General features: G+C 48.3%; 1 protein-coding gene across 4 annotated transcripts in view; it reads right to left on the bottom strand.

Moving 5' to 3' along the window:
* Positions 1–21,557, bottom strand: part of ABCC1 (ATP binding cassette subfamily C member 1 (ABCC1 blood group)) — a 193,624-nt gene that overhangs the window by 90,842 nt on the left and 81,225 nt on the right. For all 4 annotated transcript variants that reach the window (XR_012429506.1, XM_074028316.1, XM_065536819.2 and 1 more), the window contains 5 exons: positions 17,850–17,911; positions 14,456–14,587; positions 6,433–6,663; positions 5,115–5,292; positions 2,836–2,997 (listed from right to left, as the gene is read on the bottom strand). Coding sequence is in view for 3 of the 4 variants with exons in the window: in XM_074028316.1 (XP_073884417.1) it covers positions 2,836–2,997; positions 5,115–5,292; positions 6,433–6,663; positions 14,456–14,587; positions 17,850–17,911 (765 nt within the window). In the remaining variant the exon portion in view is untranslated. The remainder of the gene's footprint in view (positions 1–2,835; positions 2,998–5,114; positions 5,293–6,432; positions 6,664–14,455; positions 14,588–17,849; positions 17,912–21,557) is intronic.

Genomic DNA, 21,557 nt, shown 5'->3' with positions numbered 1-21,557 from the left:
CTTTGGGAGGACAAAGTGGGAAGATAGCTTGAGGGTGTAAGTTCGAGACCAGCCTGGGCAACATAGCGAGACCCCATTTCTAAAAAAAAAATAAATAACTTAGCCAGGCATGGTGGCGTGAACCTGTGGTACCCAGCTAGATGAGAGGACAAAGTGGGAAAACTGCCTGAGACCAGGAATTTAAGGCTGCAGTGAGCTATGATCCCATCACTGTACTCCAGCATGGGCAACAGAGCAAGACTCTGTCCCTTAAAAGCAAAAACAAAGTAACAAAAACACAAGACAGCCCCCACAACAAAGAACTGTCTGGTCCCAAGTGTCAACAGTGCTGAACTCAAGCAACTACCATCTAAAACAAGATGTGATGTTAGACAATTTTGTTAATGGTTCACAAACCAATCCTGAAACCAATTCTAAAAGAAATGTTCCAAAAATATTTTTCCCATAGTAGCACTTTTGTGAAAGTAGATTCCCCAAGACATCTGCTTGAAAAGACATTCATTCAGATTTTTATTTTTTCTTCTAGAGACAGGGTCTTGTCTTGCCACCCAGGTAGGAGTGCAGTGGTGTGATCCGAGCTCACTGCAGCCTCTGAACTCCTAGGCTCAAGCAATCCTCCTGCCTCAGCCTCCAGGGTAGCTGGGACCACGGGTAGGCACCACCACACCCAGCTAATTTTTTTTTTTTTTTTTTAGAGACAGGGTCTCACTATGTTGCCTGGGCTGGTCTCAAACTCCTAACTTCAAGCAATCGTTCCACCTCAGCCTCCCAAAGTGCTGGGATTACAGGCACATGCCACCTCTATCTGTGCCCAGCCTATTAGATAATTAAATTCTGGTGTTTTTTTCTGAGTTGTATTATTAGAAACACTTTACCCACCTTCTGCTCTACAGATGTACAAAAAAAGCAAACTACAGACAAATAAACCAGTAATTTTTTCCTCTTCCTTTTTCTTTCTTTCTTTTTTTTTTGAGACAGATTCTCACTCTGTTGCCCAAGCTGGAGTGTAGTGGCGCAATCTCAGCTCAATGCAACCTCTGCCTCCCGGATTCAGGCCATTCTCCTGCCTCGGCCACCCAAGTAGCTGAGATTACAGGCATATACCACCATGCCCAGCTAATGTTTATATTTTTAGTAGAGACAGGGTTTTGCCATGTTGGCCAGGCTGGTCTCCTGGCCTCAGATGATCCACCCACCTCGGCCTCCCAAAGTGTTCAGATCACAGGCATGAGCCATTTCATTCAGCCCTTCTCTTTCAATAACAGGTAATAATTTGAGCTGTGCCCATTATGCACCAGGCCCTGCTGGGGTTGTACCCACGAAGACACAAAAGTCAGCTGCTGTGTGTCTGCAAGTAGCTAACATGTTACCCGTCAAAGAGGAGGCAGTACACTGAGCATGAAAAACAAACAAACAAAAAAAAAACAACTATTTCAGAAAGTGGACCGGGCATGACACGCCTGTAATTCCAACACTTGGGGAGACCACAGAGGGTAGATCAGCTGAGGCCAGGAGTTCAAGATCAGCCTCGCCAACATGGTGAAACTCCGTCTCTACTAAAAATACAAAAAAAAAAGAAAAATTAGTGGGCTTGGTGGTGTAGGCCTGTAGTCCCAGCTACTCGGGAAACTGAGGCAGGAGAACTGCTTGAACCTGGGTGGCAGGGGTTGCAGTGAACCGAGATGGCACACTGCACTCCAGCCCAGACAACAGAGCGTGACTCCGTATCAAAAAAAAGAAAAAAAAACTACTCCAGAAAATATTATTAGATGAGTTCCTATACTAAAGTTACTGGGATTCAAAATCCAAAAAAACGAGCAAGTCCATCTAATTAAGAGGGGAGGGGAAATCAATGCAAGTAGTGTCTGCTACAGCCTGGGGGGGATGAGCAGGCTTAAATCAATTAGGAAGGAAGGAAAGGCAGGTGACAAAGACCCAGAAGTGGCAAAGCACAAGGCATGTGTTGTGCTATGAGCCTCTTTGCTCATCATCATTTTATTTTGGGAACACTCCCTCCTCACATGGAAGGGCTGTCGTCAATCACATCTCTTCTGCCATGGGAGAGGACATGTGACCCAGGCTGGCCAATCAGTGAACTCTGCCTCCTGGGCTACAGTGATGTGGTTCAGGGGTGTGAACAGGACCAAGCCAGGCCAATCAGAGTGCTCTCTGAGACTGACTCTGGCTGTGCAGAGAAATGCTGCCTTGTCTTTTCTCTGGCACCTTTATCTGTCAGGATGTTATCAGCCCAAAGCTATGGAGCCATGTGGGGAAGTACCACTGAGAATGATGTCAACTCAGAGGACAAGAGGGCTAGGAAATGATGAGTGAGTGAGTGAAACTGAGTACTGACAACATTGCCTGATCTCCTGGATCAATCCACACCTGAAGCTAGTCCCCAGATTTCTGAGATACATGCAGCCCCAAAGTTCCCTTTATTTACTTAGGCTACTTTAAGATAGATGTCTATCCCTTGCAATTGAGAGAATTTTGACCACCATTATTAGGGACCAGTGAATAAATGAGTCTGGTCAGCGTTTGGGAGGATTCAATGGGAGAAACATGTGTCCATTGTAGGGGAGTTAATTACTGACACTGTCAAGGAAAGAGAAAATGAAAACGCCAGGCCACCAAGGAGAACATCAATCTGACAATTCAGGAAAGGAACAAAATACCGAGGAATTGGTTAACAGGCTGGAAAATAAGATATGAACGACAGCCGGAACTGCCAGGGAGCTATACATGCCATTACCACCAACACCCACTCCCTCAGCCCGCTGCCCACACGTACGAGTCCCTCCCTGCATGCAAAGGGGAACGGCGTCAAACACACACCCGCCACAGGAGGTAGAGAGCAAGGATGACTTGCAGGGGGGCTGACCAGATCATGTTAATGTATGTGGCCAAGTCCATGAACCTCTGGGCGTCCACAGACATGAGGTTGACGATCTCCCCGACCGTGGAGGATTTTCTGGCTGCATTGGTGATCACCAGGGCCTGTGGGACAAAGGAGAGGGAAGGTGGGTGAGTGCGGCGGGTGAAGAGGCCTGACTCTCCCTCCAGGCCACGGAGAGGAAGGAGACTTTCAGGGGCGGAAATGCCGCAGAGATCTCTGCTCCTCCCCTCCTGACCTATCTGTCTGCCCGGGATGCCTCTGTCATCTCAAAGCCCACATTCTTATCCATGGTGCTGCCTCCCAACCTCGAACTCATCAACTGGCAAGGGACCTTAGGTGTCCTCGAAACCAGGTCTTCACATGCTTTAATGTGCACACATGCAGCCGGGTTTTTTTGGGGGGAGTGGTAGGGGGTGGGGGGAGTTGTTTCAGATCCTGCAGGTCTGGGATGTGGCCTGGGATTCTTCATTTCTACTATGTTTCCATGTTGCGCCAATGCTGCTGGTCCCAGAACCCACTGAAGGACCGAGGGTCTGGGCCAGGGTCTCTAAGTCTTGGCATTCTTGACATCTGGGGTTGGATAATTCTTTGGGGGTCTGTCTATCTTGTACACTGTAGGAGGTTTACCAGCATCCCTGGCCTCCACTCACTACATGCCCTCACCCCCAGTTGGAACAACCAAAAATGACCCCAGATATTGCCAAACATGCCCTGGAGGCTGGGGTGCAAATCTCCCTGGCCCTCAAACATGGTTGTACACTATCGTCTGGTGAGTTTTAAAAACACTAAGACATTAGCAGGTGTGGTGATGCACGCCTCTGGTCCCAGCTACATGGGGGACTGAGTTGGCAGGATCGCTTGAGCCCAGGAGGTGGAGGCTGCAGTGAGTCAAGATCGTGCCACTACACTCCAGCCTGGGTGACAGAGCGAGACCCTGTCTCAAAAAATAAAAATAAATAAAAAATAAAAACACTGACACCTGGGTGCAACCTCAGCAATCTCAATTTCACTGGTCTGGTACAACCTAGGTGTCAGGAAGTTTTTTCGAGACAGGGTCTCATTCTGTCACACAGGATGGAATGGAGGGCTACCATCAGGATTCACTGCAGCCTCCAACTCCTGGGCTCAGGCGATTCTTTTAACTCAACCTCGTGAGTAGCTGGGACTACAGGTGCACACCACCATACCTGGCTAATTTTTTTTATTTTCTGCAGAGTGGGGTCTTGTTATATTGACCAGGCTGGTATTGAACTTCCAGCCTCCAGTGATTCTCCCATCTTGGTCTCCCAAACTGCTGGGATTACAGGCATGAGTCACAGTGCCTGGCCTGTAGCAGTTTAAGCTCCCCAGGTGAGTCTAATTCACAGACAGGCTTGAGAATCACCCTTCATCAAGTACCTGTGAGACTGCCTCTTCCTAACCTATGGGCCAAGCAGTTTCCTTGACCTCGAGACAAAAAAAAAAAAATGTATAGGGATCAAGAAGATAATTTGGTTCCTTTGAAACTGGATGTACACAAATGCCTGCTACATACTCTTATCATGCAAGGAATGTGCCACCTGCTCAGTTCAAATTAAGAGTGATAACAGGCTGGGTGCAGTGGCTTATGCCTGTAATCCCAGCACTTTGGGAGGCTGAGGCAGGTGGATCACCTGAGGTCAGCGGTTCAAGATCAGCCCGGCCAACGTGGCAAAACCCTGTTTCTATTAAAAATACAAAAATTAGCAGGTTATGGTGGCAGGCACCTGTAGTCTCAGCTACTTAGGAGGCTGAGGCAGAAGAACTGCTTGAACTCAGGAGGTGGAAGTTGCAGTGAGCCAATATCATGCCGCTGCACTCTAGTCTGCGGGACAAAGTGAGACTCACTCTCAAAAAAAAAGAAAAACAAGAGTGACAGTAAACTGAAACACAGAATGTTAACAGCAGAACGAGGATCCAAATTGGATTTCACCACACGGAGGGCCACCAATCCATCTAAGAAACTCAATTACCCAGAGCTGATACACAAGGACATCTACACGCCAACCCTTGAAATCAGCTTTGCTAACGTACAATGCCTGATGCCCAGTGTCCATGCCACCTAAGGCCACGGAAGTTCCCCTCATGCTACTGCTCCGGAATCTGGGCTGGATATCCCCACGCTGGTCCCAGAGTAACCCAGGGCTGCAGGAGGGGATGTCAAAGTCGGGCCACATGCCAACGGCACAGCGCCCCCTACCTTCCGATAGACAGCCCCAATGACGGCGGTCTTGATCCTCATGCCGCTGACGAAGCAGATGTGGAAGTACTGGTGCAGCACCAGGGTCTGCAGGCAGGCAGCGACGAACAGCAGCGCGGTGTAGAAGTAGCCCTGCCAGTCTGGGGCCTTTGTGTCATTCACGAAGTTGATGAGCAACCTGCAAAGGAGCAAAGAGAGGGCCTGGAATGACTTGTGACGTGGGGGCAGGGAAAAGGGCCTCAGTGTTGGGCATTCCAACTTTCTCCTGAGCCAGACAGGCTAGACACTATCACTTCAGTTTCACAGATGGAAAAACAAGTCCACAGCGGTGATCTGGCTGTGCAGGTGGCCCAAACTGCTCATAACAGAGGCCTCTGTCTTGGGGTTGTGTACTAAATACTCTAGCTCTCTCTCATCACCAGCAAGTCACCCAAAGGAATTGCACAGAGAACACCAGGGAAAGAGGTAGGGAGGGAAAGAGAATGAATGTGCAGCCCCTAAGTCACAGAGCAGCACAGAGCCAGGGAGGAGACAGACAACCTCCTTTCGGACTCCCCGGTTCCTGAGTTTTGTTTTTTTTTTTTTTTCTTTTTTTTTGGAGACAAAGTCTCGCTCTGTCGCCAAGGCTGGAGTTCAGTGAAGCGATCCTGGCTCGCTGCAGCCTCTGCCTCCTGGGTTCAAGCAATTCTTATGCCTCAGCCTTCCGAGTAGCTGGGATTACAGGCGTGTGCCACCACGCCCAGCTAATTTTTGTATTTTTAGCAGACGGTTTTGCCATGTTGGCCAGGCTGGTCTTGACCTCCTGACCTCAGGTGATCTGCCCGCCTCAGCCTCACAAAGTGCTGGGATTACAGGCATGAGCCACTGCGCCCAACCCTGGTTGCATTTTTTCATGAGATCTGCTGGCATTTCCTTGCTCTTGGTTTCCCAAGACAATGCCATATCCTCCCCATTTGGGTTTCAGGGGAGCCTAGTGAGTTTCTGTTACTTGCAAACAAAGTGGTCTTCACTAATATGGTAATTAAGTAAAGCGTAAAGCAAAGCTAGGCAGTGACCGTGGCTCACATCTGCAATCCCAGCACTTTGGGAGGCTGAGGCAGGAGGATTGCTTGAAGTCAGGAGCTCGAGACCAGCCTGACCAACATTAAAAAGCAAGACCCTGTCTCTATTTTTTTCAAAAAAGCTAAGGTAAAATGGAGACATCTGGCTAGGAACCCGCTTCAGGACACAGCATGACCCTGGGGTTATGACTGATGCAAATGAAAGACCAAACCCAAGGAGGGAAAACAGAGCCCACCTGGGAGGAAAAGGGTCTTACTTTAAGATCTCCGGCCCGGAAAACATCATCAGATCGTGGATGGCCTTAAAAAAGAAGCTCATGAGGAAGTAGGGCCCAAAGGTCTTGTATAACACCTTAAACAGGGAGGGGTTCCACTCCTTCTGTGGGGACTTGACAATCAAAGCCTCCACCTCCTCATTCGCATCCACCTTGGAACTGTCTTTCGGCTGGGCAGGATCCTTGGAGGAGTACACGACCTTCACTGGCTGCCTGGAACACAAGGAGGTGAAGCCGTTGTGGTGTCTGCCAGTGATGCAGCCCCCCCCACACCGGAGGGACATGGCCAGGGAAAGTCACCCTTCAGGGAAGGCAGAGTCAAAGACGACAAGCCCAGGGAGAGGGGAAGCTCAGCACAGCAGTTACAAACACGGACTCCAGAGCCACCGGCTCAAGGTCTGGCTTGGCCACTGGCCAGCTGCGTGGCTTCAGGCAAGGTCCTTAAAACTCTCTGGGCCTCAGTTTCCTCCTCTGTGAAATGAGGATAAAAGCAGGACCTCCCTCCAAGGTAGGTAAGATTAAACGAGTTGAGTAAGTGAAAGACTGAGAAAACTGATGGCTCCAAACTGATCTAGAGTCAAGGTAATGCCTATCAAAACCCCAGCTGGCTTCCAGGTAGAAATTAATGAGCTAACTCTAAAATTCACATGGAAACTCAAGGATCCACAACAGTCAAAACGATCATGAAAAATAAGAACCAAGTTGGAGGATTCACAGTTCCTGATTTCAAAACAATACAAAACAACAATCATGGCCAGGCATGGTGGTTCACACCTGTCATCCCAGCACTTTGGGAGGACAAGGCGGGTGGATCACTTGGGGGTCGGGAGTTTGAGACCAGCCTGACCAACATAGTGAAACCCCATCTCTACTAAAAGTACAAAAATTAGCTGGGCGTGGTGGCAGGTGCCTGTAATCCCAGCTACTTGGGAGGCTGAGGCAGGAGAATTACTTGAACCTGGGAGGTGGAGGTTGCTGTGAGCCCAGATCGCACCATTGTCTCAAAAACAAAGAACAACAATAGGCCAGGCACAGTGGCTCACGCCTATAATCCCAGCACTTTGGGAGGCCAAGGTGGGCAGATCACCTAAGGTCAGGAGTTCAAGACCAGCCTGACCAACATGGAGAAATCCTGTCTCTACTAAAAATACAAAATTAGCCAGGCATGGTGGCGCATACCTGTAATCCCAGCTACTTGGGAGGCTGAGGCAGGAGAATCGCTTGAACCCAGGAGGCAGAGGCTGTGGTGAGCTGAGACTGCACCACTGCATTTCAGCCTGGGCAAAAAGAGTGAGACTCCATCTCAAAAAAAAAAAAAAGAACAATAATCAAGACAGGCAAAGTGACAGGCATATATAGATATACAGTTCAATGCAAAAAAAAAAAAAAAAAAAAGAGAGAGAGAAAAAGAGACCAGCCAGGGCAACACAGCAAGACCCTGTTTCTTAAAAAAATTTTTTTTTCACTAGGTGCAGTGGTTCATGCCTGTAATCCCAGCACTTTGAGAGGATGAGGGGGGTGGATCACTTGAGGTCAAGAGTATGAGAACAGCCTGACCAACATGGCAAAACCTCATCTCTACTAAAAATACAAAAAATAAGCCGGGCATGGTGGTGGGTGTTTGTAATCCCAGCTACTTAGGACGCTAGGAAGAAGAATCGCTTGAACCCAGGAGGAGGAGGAGGTTGCAATGAGCTGAGGTCGCGCCACTGCACTCCAGCCTCAGCACCAGAGCAAGATTCTGTCTTAAAAAGCAAGTAAATAAAATTGACTGTGATGATGACTGCACAACTCTGTGAACACACTAAAAATCAATAAATTGTATGTTCTGCATACATGAATCGTGTGGTATATGAATATCTCAATAAAGCTGTCACCAAAAAACTAGTCTTTATCTTACAGGGATTTTTTTTTTTTTTTTTTGAGATGGAGTCTTGCTCTATCACACAGACTGGAGTGCAATGGTGCGATCTCGACTCACTGCAACCTCTGCCTCCCGGGTTCAAGCAATTCTCCTGCCTCAGCCTCCCGGGTAGCTGGGATTAGAGGCGTGCACCACCACACCCGGCTCATTTTCATATTTTTAGTAGAGATGGGGTTTCACCATGTTAGTCAAGCTGGTCTCAAACTCCTCACCTCAAGTGATCCCCTTGCCTCGGCCTCCCAAAGTACTGAGATTATGGACATGAGCCACTGTGCCTGGCCAATAGTTCATTCTTGTACATCAGTTAGTATTCAGTCATGCAGATGCACATAACTAGTACATCTGTGTGTTCACTTGCTAATATTTGTCTGGCTTACCTCCAGTTTGGGTTATCACAAAGTAGCTAAGAACGTTCCTGTACCAGTCTTTTATGAACATATGTTCTCAGCTCTCTTGGGTGGATGCCTGGGAAGCGAGTGACTGGCGGTATGGTCACTATGTCTAACTTAAAAAAAAAAAAAAAAAAAAAAAAAACTGCCAAACTCTTCCAGAGTCACAGAAACATTTCACATTCATGCCAGCAGAAACCATAGTCCAAAATGGCCCTTAGCTCTGAGTGGCCATGCACAAAAGAGAACATAAAATCACTACACACAAACCAACGCAGTACTGGGTTTTTAAACCCAAAGGTAGAGCAGGGAGATCACTCACACCTGCCTTTTTTTTTTTTTTTTTTTTTTTTTTTGATGGAGTCTCATTCTGCCACCCAGGCTGCAGTCCAGTGGTGCAATCTTGGCTCATTGCAACCTCCACTTTCCGGGTTCAAGCAATTCTTGTGCCTCAGCCCCCCAGTAGCTGGCAAACGCCACCACACCTGGCTAATTTTTGTATTTTTAGTAGAGACAGGGATTCACCATGTTGGCCAGGCCAGTCTCGAACTCATGAACTCAGGTAATCTTCCTGCCTCAGCCTCCCAAAGCGCTGCGATTATAGGCATGAGCCACGATGCCCAGCCGTACCGGACTTTTGAGAGGGAGTCACTCAGGGGTGGAGAGAGGTGGTAAAGGGATCCAGAAAGTCACACAGACCCCTCAGCCCAGGCGTCCCTCACCTGATCCCCGAGCCTAGGACACCCAGCAGCCCCGAGGTGCACAGGCTGCATTCCTTTCTCTGGTTAACTAAAGGGATCTGGGTGTAAGGGGCCACACCAGGAAATTCCAGCCCAGGACAGGGTTTTCCTTGTCACTCTCTCCAGGTTCACAGGGGTTACAGGTGCCAGATCTGGCTTACGCCTCTGGGAATAAAGCAAGCAATCCGTCTACCAGTGTCCCAAGGAAATGACCTCCTGGCCCCATGCTGAGCATCCCTAAGCACCAAGGTACTCACAGAGGCAGACCCCTCTCAGGTGGCCCGCTTCCAAGCCCAAAGACCCAGTTCTCACCACATTCTCCCCGGCAAGATGGAAGCGTACAGATGAATAAACACAACCTGTACAACTAAAACCTGCCCAGCATTTACTCAGGACTAGTGCACAGCTTATCATGACATATATCTCACTGAATTCTCAGAAAATGCTCTGGGTAAAAAATGGAGGCTCCGGTCAGGCACAGTGGCTCCCGCCTATAATCCCAGCACTTTGGGAGGCCAAGGTAGGCGGACTGCTTGAGCACAGCCTGGGCAACATGGCGAGACATCATCTCTACAAAAAAAAAAAAAAAAAATAGCCAGGTGTGGTGACGCATGCCTGTAGTCCCAGCTACTTGGGAGGCTGAGGTGGGAGGATCACTCCAGCCTAGGAGATGTAGGTTGCAGTGAGCCGAGATCACGCCACTGTACTCCAGCATGGACGAAAGAGTGACTCCCTGTCTCAAAAAATAAATAAACAGAGGCTCCCAGTGAGGCATGAAGGGACTTCATGGACAGCCCTTGAGGTCCCCATCCTGGTCTCCCTGCTTTCATTCTTGTCCCTAATATCCACTTTCCTCAGGGCGGCTTGGGTAGTCATAAACCAGAACTCAGCTGGGTGTGGTGGCTCACACCTATAATCCCACCTACTTGGGAGGCTGAGGCAGGAGGACTGCTTAAAGCCAGGAGTTGGAGACCAGCCTGAGCAACATAGTAAGACCTGTCTCTATAAAAAAAATTTTAAAAGGCCGGGCGCAGTGGCTCACACCTGTAATCCCAGCACTTTGGGAGGCCGAGGCAGGTGGATCACCTGAGGTCGGGAGTTTGAGACCAGCCTGACCAACATGGAGAAACCCCATCTCTACTAAAAATACAAAATTAGCCAGGCGTGGTGGTACATGCCTGTAATCCCAGCTACTCGGGAGGCTGAGGCAGGAGAATCACTTGAACCAGGGAGGCAGAGGTTGTAGTGAGCCAAGATCACACCATTGCACTCCAGCCTGGGCAACAAGAGCAAAACTCCGTCTCAGAAAAATAAATAAAATACAAAGCATAAATTAATTAATTAGCCAGGCATGGTGGTGTGCACCTGTAATCCCAGCTACTCTGAAGGATGAGGTGGGAGGATTGTTTGAGCCCAGAATTTCCAGGCTGCAATGAGCTGTGATCATGCCACTACAATCAAGCCTGGGCAACAGAGCAAGACCCTGTCTCTAAAATAAATAAATACATACATACATACAGACATACAACAGAACTCACGTCACAGCACTGCCCTGCAGAAAACCTGCCCGTGTTCTCACTGCACCTGGAATCCCACCCCGACTCTCAGAGGAGACCCCTGCAAATCCTTCTCCTGCTTGATTTCCCCCCTTTCTCCTCCTCACTCACTTTACTCAAGCCACACGAGCCCCCTGCTGCACCACGAGCGTCCTCAGACCCTTTGCACTTGCTGTTCCTTCTACCTGGAAGGCCCTTCCTTCCGCAGAGACACACAAGGCTCACTCCCTCCGATGAAGTCTCTGCTCAAATGTGACCTTCTCAAAACAGACATACATGGTCAGCTGGGCATGCTGAACAAAAACACTGCAAAAAGCAGTAACACTCAGGATGCCAGATGCTCGGAAAGAGGCAGAGATAGACTTAGGGAGGGACAGGCACATGCTCACGAAGAGTCATGGCCGCACTGGGTAGAACTCTGACCACTGTATCTAAAATAGCCCCCTCAGCCGGGCACGGTAGCTTCATGCCTATAATCCCAGCACTTTGGGAGGCCAAGGCACGAGGATCACTCGAGGTCAGAAGTTCGAGACCAGCCTGGCCAACATGGTGAAACCCCATCTCTACCAAAAACACAAAAACTAGTCAGGCATGGTGGCATGCACCTGTAATCCCAGCACTTTGGGAGGCCGGGACAGGAGAATTACTTGAACTCGAGAGGCAGAGGTTACAGTAAGCCATGATCACACTACTGCACTCCAGCCTGGGTAACAGAGAGAGATTCCATCTCCAAAACAAACAAACAACAACAACAAAAAGCTTCCTCGGTTACTCTCACCCTCACTTCCTCGTTTTTATCTCACCCCAGCACTATCACTCTCCAAAGATCTTGTCAACGCATGTTTCACAACCAACGTCCTATCTCCCATATAGAACGTTGATGGCACCCAACTAGTGTGTCTCTTGTGTCCCACTCTCTGAACCCTCAGGGACTAAACATCACTAAGCACAAAAGCAGCAGTCAGTTTCATCTGCTCAATGGATTAAGGGCCAGGCCAGTGGAGGAACTTGATTCAAACTCCGTCCTCCTCCAGAGGCTATGATATTGGCCTCTCCCACGGTGTCTCCAGCAACGTGCTCTCCTGGCAAGCTCCCGGGGACACAAAGGTGGGCATCCTTCTTCCATGAGAGGAAACCGAGCCAGGGGATCAGCAGAGGCATGGATGACGAGGAATGGTGAAGCCCACGCTACAAATGTGGCCTGCTTAGTGCGGGGGATGCTGCAGGTGAGGCCGAAAGGATCCAGATGTGATGGGTGATGTTAGGGGTCAAGTTGACTGGGTTAAGGGCTACCCAGATGACTGGTAAAGTGTTATTTCTGGGTGTGTCTGTGAGGGTGTTTCTAGAGGAGACTGGCATTTGAATCAGTGGGCTGACTAAGGAGGATCCATCCTCGCCCCATGTGGGTGGCACCACCCAATCAGCAGAGGGTCCAGGCACAACAAAAAGTCAGAGTAATGGCAAATATAGGCGCTCTCTCTTCTGCAGCCGGGATGTCATCCTCTCCCGCCCTTGGGCATCGCAACTCCAGGATGTCTGGCCTCTGGACTCTGGGACTTACCCCAGGGACTCCAGGTTCTCAGGCCTTTGATCATGGACTGAGAATTCCATCATCAACTTCCCTGCGTCTGAGACCTTCAGACTTGGCCTGAGCCATGCTACCAGCTTCCTGGGTTCTCCAACTTGCAGATGACCTAGTGTGAGACTTCTCAGCCTCCATAATCACAAGATTCAGTTTCCCTAGTAGATCCCCCCTCACCCTTGATCCATCCATCCATCCATCCATCATCGATCAATCATCCACCTATCATCCATCTATCTATCATCTATCCATCCACCTATCATGTACACATCCACCAACTATCTATCCATCTATCATCTACCTATCATCTATCAATCATCATCTATCATCTATCTGTCCATCCATCCATCAGTCCTACTAGTTCTGTCTCCATGAAGAACTGTAATAAACAGGGATGCCACCTCCACCTGCCAAAGACCTTCAACTGGGTCATAGACATGGGCCATTTCCTTACAATGCTCAGCCACAGAGGCCCAAGCTCTATCTGCCTCCCACGAGACAATTTCTCCCATCACCTGGACCACCCAAACAGCCTCCCACCAGAGTCACAAGGTCCTCTGCTGATATCCTAGTGGCTGGCACCATGGATGTCCCAGATTCCCACCCACCATTTGGGTCTGACTAAAGGGCTGTATCCTGGGCGTCCCCGGAACAGAATGAGGAACTGAACCCGGGTCTGGGGTTTTTCCCTGTAAGGCCAATAGGTCTATGGGGAATCCAGTGCACCAGACTGGCCCCCTCATGGCTTATCGTAGTAAACTTACCCCGGAACAGGCAACAGGAACAAAAACAGCTGTTCTACTGGCCCCAGAACAGCAACCCACTGGCCCCACGTCACCTGCAATTTCATGTTCCAGCTCATCCGGGCTCAGGACACGTCTTACGTCCTTGTTTAATGTGCAGCTGCTTTTCTTTCTTACTGTTACATAGAATAACAATGCATCATGCAACTAATGGCGTCTCAAATCTGGTAAGTTAAGGTATGTGCAGCAGTGGCCCTGGCCTGATTCCCGAAAGAATGACAGAGGAGGCGCAGTGGGGCATGCCTTACATAGGGGGTAGAGTGTAAAATCCAGTACAGCCAAAATCACCCTCAAATGGGGCTTCTTTGGCTAAAGAGACGTACATGGTTAGCTGGGCATGTTGGACAGAACATTCAAGCAGCAAGAACATGCAGGATGCCAGATGCTAAGAGACAAAAAAGGTGAGACCGACTCAAGGAGGAATAGTCACAGGTCATGGTAAACAGCATCAACTGCCTGCTTGGACAGCATTCTTCTTTCTTTCTTTTCTTTTCTGTTTTTTTTTTTTTTTGAGACGGACTCTCACTGTCTCCCAGGCTAGAATGCAGGGGTGCAATCTCAACTCACTGCAACCTCCGCCTCCTGGGTTCAAGTGATTCTCCTGCCTCAGCCTCCTGTGTAGCTGGGATTACAGGCGCACGCCACCACACCCTGCTAATTTTTGTACTTTTAGTAGAGATGGGGTTTCACCATGTTGGTCAGGCTGGTCTCAAACTCCCAACCAAGTGATCCACCTGCCACGGTCTCCCAAAGTGCTGCGACTACAGACATAAGAGCCACCGCGCCTGGCTTCTTTCTTCTTTTCTCTACCCAGTTGCCTTAATGACATGTTAGATTCTACCCCATTTGGCAGAAAAGTAAACTGAGGCCAGGAAGAGAAGTGAGGCATCTTGCCCAGAACCACAAAGCTAGTAACAGGCAGCATTGCCAGGGCCCCACCCTGGATTCAGGCCATAGTAGCGGAAAGGAGGTGACCGGGGCATCCTGGAGGCCAAGGAAACTCACACTTACTTCCTAGTCTTGGCGCATTCCTTCTTCCAGTTCTTTACCAAAACAGGCACGACTTGTTCCGACGTGTCCTCCTTGTTTAAGGACCAGAGGTCACTGCCCTCCAGGGGCTGGCGGTAGCCCCGGACAATCAACCTGGGGCCAAGACGCAAGGAGGTTAGGCAATGAGAGTCAATGAGAGGAGGAGGAGGACGGGGCTCGCTCACTCCACACGCCTGCTGATGCAGCACAACTGCCCATTGCAAATGACGGCAGCCACGCATCTGGGAAAGTCAGAATGTGGATGGACATTTCTGCATATTACAAGGTAATTACAGCTCATTCTGTTGGGTCATGCAGGAAAAATGACTCTTTTTTTTTTTTTTTTTTTTTTAGTGGTGCATACAAAAGACTTAGGGAAAAAAAGATGATTTAGGAGAGAAATATCAGGATGGCTCTAATTTATTTGTTATTATTCATTCATTCATTTACTTATTTGGAGACAGGGTCTCGCTGTGTCACCCAGGATGGAGTACAGTGGTGCGACTCCCTGCAGCCTCCAGCTCCTGGTCTAGAGCAATCCTCCCACCTCAACCTCCCGAGTGGCTGGGACTTTGGGTGCAAGCCGTTGTGACTAGCTAATTTTTTTTATTTTTTGTTTTTGTGGAGACAGAGTCTCCCTATGTTGCCCAAGCTGGTCTTGAACCCCTGGGCTCAAGCAATCCTCCCACCTTGGCCTCCCAAAGTCTTGGGATTACAGGCATGAGCCACCGTGCCCCGCCAACTTTTTAAAATTTTAAATTAAAAAAGGCTGATATGGGCCAGGCATGGTAGCTCATGCCTATAATCCTAGCACTTTGGGAGGCTGAGGTGGGAGGACTTTGTGAGCCCAGGAGTTCAAGACCAGCCTGGGCAACATAGGGAGACTATCTCTACAAAAAGTAAAAATAAAAAAATTAGCCAGTCATAATGCCTCTCACCTGTAGTCCCAGCTACTCAGGAGGCTGAGGTGGGAGGATTGCTCAAGGCCAAGAGGTGGAGGCTGCAGAGAGCCGTGATTGTGTCACTGCACTCCAGCCTGGGCAACAGAGTCAGACCCCATTAAAAAAAAAAAAAAAAAGAAGGAAAAAATAAAAAAATTAAAAGGCTGACATGACAAAGCATTAGCAAGCATGAAATCTGGGTGATGAGCTTACTGAGTTTTATTATATTAATATTTCTATGTGACTCACGCAGGCTGGAGTGCAATGACACGATCTCGACACACTGCATGGATTCAAGCAATTCTCCTGCCTCACTCTCCCAAGTAGCTGGGATTACAGGCATGTGCTGCCCGGTTAATTTTTGTATTGTTAGTGGAGACAGGGTTTCACCATGCAGGCCAGGCTAGTCTCGAACTCCTGACCTCAGGTGATCCACCTACCTTGGCCTCCGAAAATGCTAACATTACAGGCATGAGCCACCGCGCCCAGCAGACTAAACACTTTTGTAATAAAAGGTAAAATACTTTCATCTTTTGTTCTGATTTTGAACTTACAGAAAAATTACTCAAATCATACTAAGAATTCACTCAACTCACCACTGTTAACATGTTGCCATGTAGGCAGTATCATTCTCTGTCTCTATCCACTGACACGTACACACACACACACACATACATATGCAAACACACCACCTTTTTCCGAACCATTTAAACAGTTAAAGGTCTGGCATGGTGACTCGCACATGTAAACCCAGCATCTTGGGAGGCTGAGGTGGGTGGATCACCTAAGGTCAGAAGTTTGAGACTAGCCTGGACAATATAGTGAAACCCTATCTCTACTAAAAATACAAAAATTAGCTAGGTGTGGTGGCAGGTTCCTGTAACCCCAGCTACTCAGGAGGCTGAGACTGGAGAATCTCTTGAACTCAAGAGGCAGAGGTTGCAGTGAGCTGAGATCCTGCCACCGCACTCCAGCCTGGACGACAGAGCGAGACTCGTCCCATTTAAAAAAAAAAAAAAAAAAAAATGTTAACATATAGGTTCTACATGCCTTATGCCTTTACCCCAAAAAAACTGGAGGCATCCCCTTCCAATCCAGGACATGCTCTTATTTAACTAGAGCACAATTTCCCAAAAGAAGAATGAAAGTTATTAACATGCATCTGGTGTCCTGTAGTCATGTGCAAATTATATCAACTGTCCCACTGATGCTTAACAGTAATTTCAAGTAATTATTTAAAACATCCAATTTTTTAAAAAGATGTTTGTCATTAAGACAAAGATGAGAGCGGGCATGGTGGCTCATGCCTGTAATTCCAGCATTCTGGGAGGCTGAGGCGGGAGAATCACTTGAGCTCAGGAGTTGGAGACCAGCCTGGGCAACATGATGAAATCCCATCTCTACAGAAAGTACAAAAATCTGCTGGGCACGGGGGAGCGTGCCTGTAGTTCCAGCTACTCAGGAGGCTGAGGCAGGAGCATCACCTAAACCCAGTAGAGTGGGACTGCAGTGAGCTACAATTGTGCCACTGCACTCCAGCCTTAGCAACACAGCAAAAGCCTGTCTCAAAAAAAAAAAAAAAAAAAAGATGATGCATATTAGGGGCAAAAAAAGATCCTTCAAACAATCCCCAATAAGATGCTAACAATGGGCAGAAAAAGATGTACAAAAAGAGAACCAGAAGGCAGCTGGACATGGTGGCTCATACCTGTAATCCCAGCACTTTGGGAGGTTGATGTGGGTGGACCACCTGAAGTCAGGAGTTCAAGAACAACCTGGCCAACAAGGCAAAACTCTGTCTCTACTAAAAATACAAAAATTAGCAGGGCATGGTGGCGCACACCTGTAATCCCAGCTACCTGGGAGGCTGAGGCAGGAGACTCACTTGAACCTGGGAGGCGGAGGCTGTAGTGAGCTGCAATTGACAGAGCGAGACTCCGTCTCCAAAAAAAAGAAAGAAGACCAGAAGTTGGCATACTAAAATGGTGAAACTGGTTGCCTCTGTGTGTTTCCTTACTGCTGATCTGCACGTGTGGTTTTTTAACCCACATTTCCCATGGTGAGACAGTATTATTTCTCTAAGGAGTGGGGGGCAGGAGGGGGACAATCTTAAGAGTAACTATACGTAATATTTTAAAAACCCAAATCTGAAGCTAAAGCAAGAGCAGTCCAGCGTATGGCTGTCCCAGGCAAAGCCTTCTGCAGAGGTGTAAGCTGCTCACGGCTCCTGTGTATATCACATTCAAGTTCATGGAACTGATGGACAGAGGTGGTGTCTCTGAGACCACATGGCCAGCACAGGCAGATTCAAGACAACTGTGCTGAAGAGCGAAAGAGGGAGAAGTCGGGAGGGAGCTGAGCATGTTCATGTTCATTCATTCGTTCATTCATTCATTCCCCACCACCTCCCTGAGGTCTGGGGGGCCCAGTCTTACCCTGTGATCCACCAGAAGGTGATCCTGGACAGGAAGGAGGCGCTGGACTCCGGGCAAGGATTCTAGTGGAAAGAAAGCACAGGTTTGGAAGGAACAGGGAAAGGAACGATTCAACTTTTCATCCAGGTCAGAGCTTAGCAAGGGATAGTCAGCTGCTCACTCTTCCTTCCAGAGGACCAGCGTCAGCTCCACACCATTCTGCACCCCAAAAGGATCCTCTCCTAATCCCCAGCAAAAAGAAACTCATGGCAGCTCCTCCAGTTTCAATCAACAGAGTGTCTACCGTGTGCAACCATAATACAACATGCTACAGACCTGCCTTATCTTGTATCCCCGTAACAACCCTAGGAGCTGGTGTTAACGTCATCCCTACTTCACTCATTCATTCAACAAATATTTTCTGGAGCACCTACTATGTGCTAGGCATTCTACAAGGTACTACAGGGTTGCCTTGTATCCCCACAGCAACCTCATGAGTGGGTGTTACTACTGTCCCCACTTTACTCATTTGGTCACTGAATATTTATTGACCACCTATTCTGTGCTAGATGCTCTACCAAGAGTTTATATAATTGCATTATTTTATATCCTCATGGAATTCTATAAACATGGTATTACTATTATCTCCACTTCATTCCTTCATTCATCCAACAAGTATTTTCCGAGCACTACCCTCGTGCCAAGCACCCTGCATACAAATCTAAACAAACAGAAATGACCCCTGCCTGTATGGAGCTTGTGGTCTACTGCAGCAATCATCAGTAATACCTGCCAAGATTCTCTACTATTAATAGCTGGCTCTGTTCTAAGTGCTTTACACAAACTACCTTATTTAATCTTCATCCTCACCTCACAAGATAGATGAAAGTAATTATATCACCCCTGTTTTGCAGTCAAAAGAAACTGGGCCTGTAATCCCAGCACTTTGGGAGGCCGAGGTGGGCAGATCATGAGGTCAAGAGATCGAGACCATCCTAGCCAACATGGTGAAACCCCCGTCTCTCCTAAAAATACAAAAATTAGCTGGGTGTGGTGGTGGGCGCCTGTAGTCCCAGCTACTTGGGAGGCTGAGGCAGGAGAATCACTTGAACCCAGGAGGCGGAGGCTGCAGTCAGCCAAGATTGTGCCACTGCACTCCAGCCTGGCAACAGAGCAAGACTATCTCAAAATAAAAGTAAAATTAAATCTAAAAACTGGGGACCAGAGACGAAAAGATACATTCAAGGTCCCACAGCTAAAAGTGGTGGAGTCAGGATGTGAGCCCCAAAGAGTCAGGCTCCAGAGAGACATGCTTCAAATGATCACATGAACAAATGCAAAACTACAACTTCTGGGCCTTGATGTGCATCCTGAAGGGAAAGAAGTATTACCAACGAGACAAAGTAAGTGCATGGGGGCTGATCTGGTGTACCACGGTCAGAGAAGGCTCCCCCGAGGAAGACAGTCAAGCTGGCACCTGAAGGGTGAGTAGAGGAGAACTAAGTAATAAGGAAAGGCAACGCATTCCCAGCAGACAGCAGTGTGTGCAAAGGCCGGGTGGCAGAAGTAAGCATGGCAGACTCCAGGAACCAAGAAGGGGCCTCAGCAGTCTACACTGGAAGCTGTGCACAGTCTACACTGCAGGTCACATATTTTGGTCTTCATTCTAAGGGCAATGGGAAGTACCGAGAGATTCTCAGCAAGCAATCGAATAACTTATTTCCCACAGGTATGAAGATGAGCCCCAAGTCAACAACACGCAGGCAAGGAAAGGGACCAACACAGAGGTCCTGGGATGACAAACTCTGGCTTTCAACATGGATGCATCCGGGTCTCAATTCTGAAACACAAGATTTAGCAGCAGAGGGAAGAGAGGTCACCACGCAGTAATGAAAGCTTTAGCCAAGGACTCCACTCAAAGTTCCAGCCTTGTGCAGCTCTAACGTCTTTACAGAGCCAGATAAGGCGGCATACTCTCCTCAAGTGGTTTTTCCATTCAAGGCTGGGAGTGCTTTTTAAAAAATACTGTATCCTGGCTGGGTGTGGTGGCTCACGCCTGTAATCTCAGCACTTTGGGAGGCCAAGGTGGGCAGATTATTTGAGGTCAGGAGTTCGAGACCAGCCTAGGCAATATGGTGAAACCCCGTCTCTACCAAAAATACAAAAAATTAGCTGGATGTGGTGGCTCACGTCTGTAATCCTAGCTACTCGGGAGGCTGAGGCAGAACTGCTTGAACCCACAAGGCAGAGGATGCAGCGAGCTGAGATCGTGCCACTGCACTCCAGCCTAGGGACCCTGTCTCAAAAAAAAAAAAATTTCAAAAAATATAAAAAATACTGTATCCGGGCCTTACCCGCACCAGGGATTCTGATTAAGTTTGTTTGGGGTGAGACTGGGGCACTGAAGCTTTTTGTTTCAAACTTCCAGATTTTTCTTGGAAAAGTGGCTGGGCAGGAAATAAGCAAGGTAAGCCAAGAACATCTTGTTACACCAGACAACAAGGAAACTAAGCATGAACAGGATTGTTAAAAGCTTCAAGAGCCAAGCAGAAGAGCCAATGCAGGCTAAGACAGGGACAATTTGAGCTTTGACAAGAAGAGTAAGTACAACGGGCTAAAACATATCACGCATGGTTTTTTTGTTTTGTTTTTTGAGATGGAGTCTCGCTCTGTCGCCCAGGCTGGAGTCCAGTGACATGATCTTGGCTCACTGCAACCTCTGCCCCCTGGGTTCAAGTGATTCTCCTGCCTCGGCCTCCCAAGTAGCTGGGATTACAAGCGTGAGCTACCACACTGGGCTAATGTTTGTATTTTAAGTAGAGATGGGGTTTCATCATGTTGGCGAACAGGCTGGTCTCGAACTCCTGACTCAAGTGATCTGCCCACCTTGGCCTCCCAAAGTGGTGGGATTACAGGCTTGAGCCACCGTACCCGGCCTTATCACGTATGTTTATATACATAAATTTCATATTGACGCTGGGAATAAAGAGAAACATCTGATGTTGCCAGTGAACCAGGTCATTGTTCAAAAACAGAAAAACCGGAAAAAAACAAGTATTTTCTCCACCTTTCCCAAATGTACTCATTTGGTTCACCAGGGTCAGAGGCGGCTTCCCCGAGGAAAACAGTCATTTATTCCATCACTACAGAGTGATCAGTGATCAAAAAAATGAAGGGGAAGCTCTTTTCCATAAAAAAATCCCAGCAAGGCCGGGCGCGGTGGCTCAAGCCTTTAATCCCAGCACTTTGGGAGGCCGAGACGGGCGGATCACGAGGTCAGGAGATCGAGACCATCCTGGCTAACACGGTGAAACCCCGTCTCTACTAAAAAAAATACAAAAAAATTAGCCGGGCGAGGCGGCGGGCGCCTGTAGTCCCAGCTATTCGGGAGGCTGAGGCAGGAGAATGGCGTAAACCCGGGAGGCGGAGCTTGCAGTGAGCTGAGACCTGGCCACTGCACTCCAACCTGGGCGACAGAGCGAGACTCCTTCTCAAAAAAAAAAAAAAAATTCCCAGCTAAAACATGAATAATCATGTAAGAATGAACCACTGTGCAATCACAATGGATTACTAGAATATTTGATATTAATTATTATTAAAGGTCACGTATATATGTTTTTTGTCAAGACAAGGTCTGGCTTTATTGATCAGGCTGGTCTCAAACTCCTGGGCTGAAGTGATCTTCCTGCCTCAGCTTCCCAAAGAGCTGGAATAACAGGCATGAGCCAT

The sequence above is a fragment of the Macaca fascicularis genome, chromosome 20 (genome assembly GCF_037993035.2).
Source record: "Macaca fascicularis isolate 582-1 chromosome 20, T2T-MFA8v1.1".
Lineage (NCBI taxonomy): Eukaryota > Metazoa > Chordata > Mammalia > Primates > Cercopithecidae > Macaca > Macaca fascicularis.
Note: the sequence above shows the minus strand (reverse complement) of the source record. Positions and strands in the feature narration are given on the sequence as shown.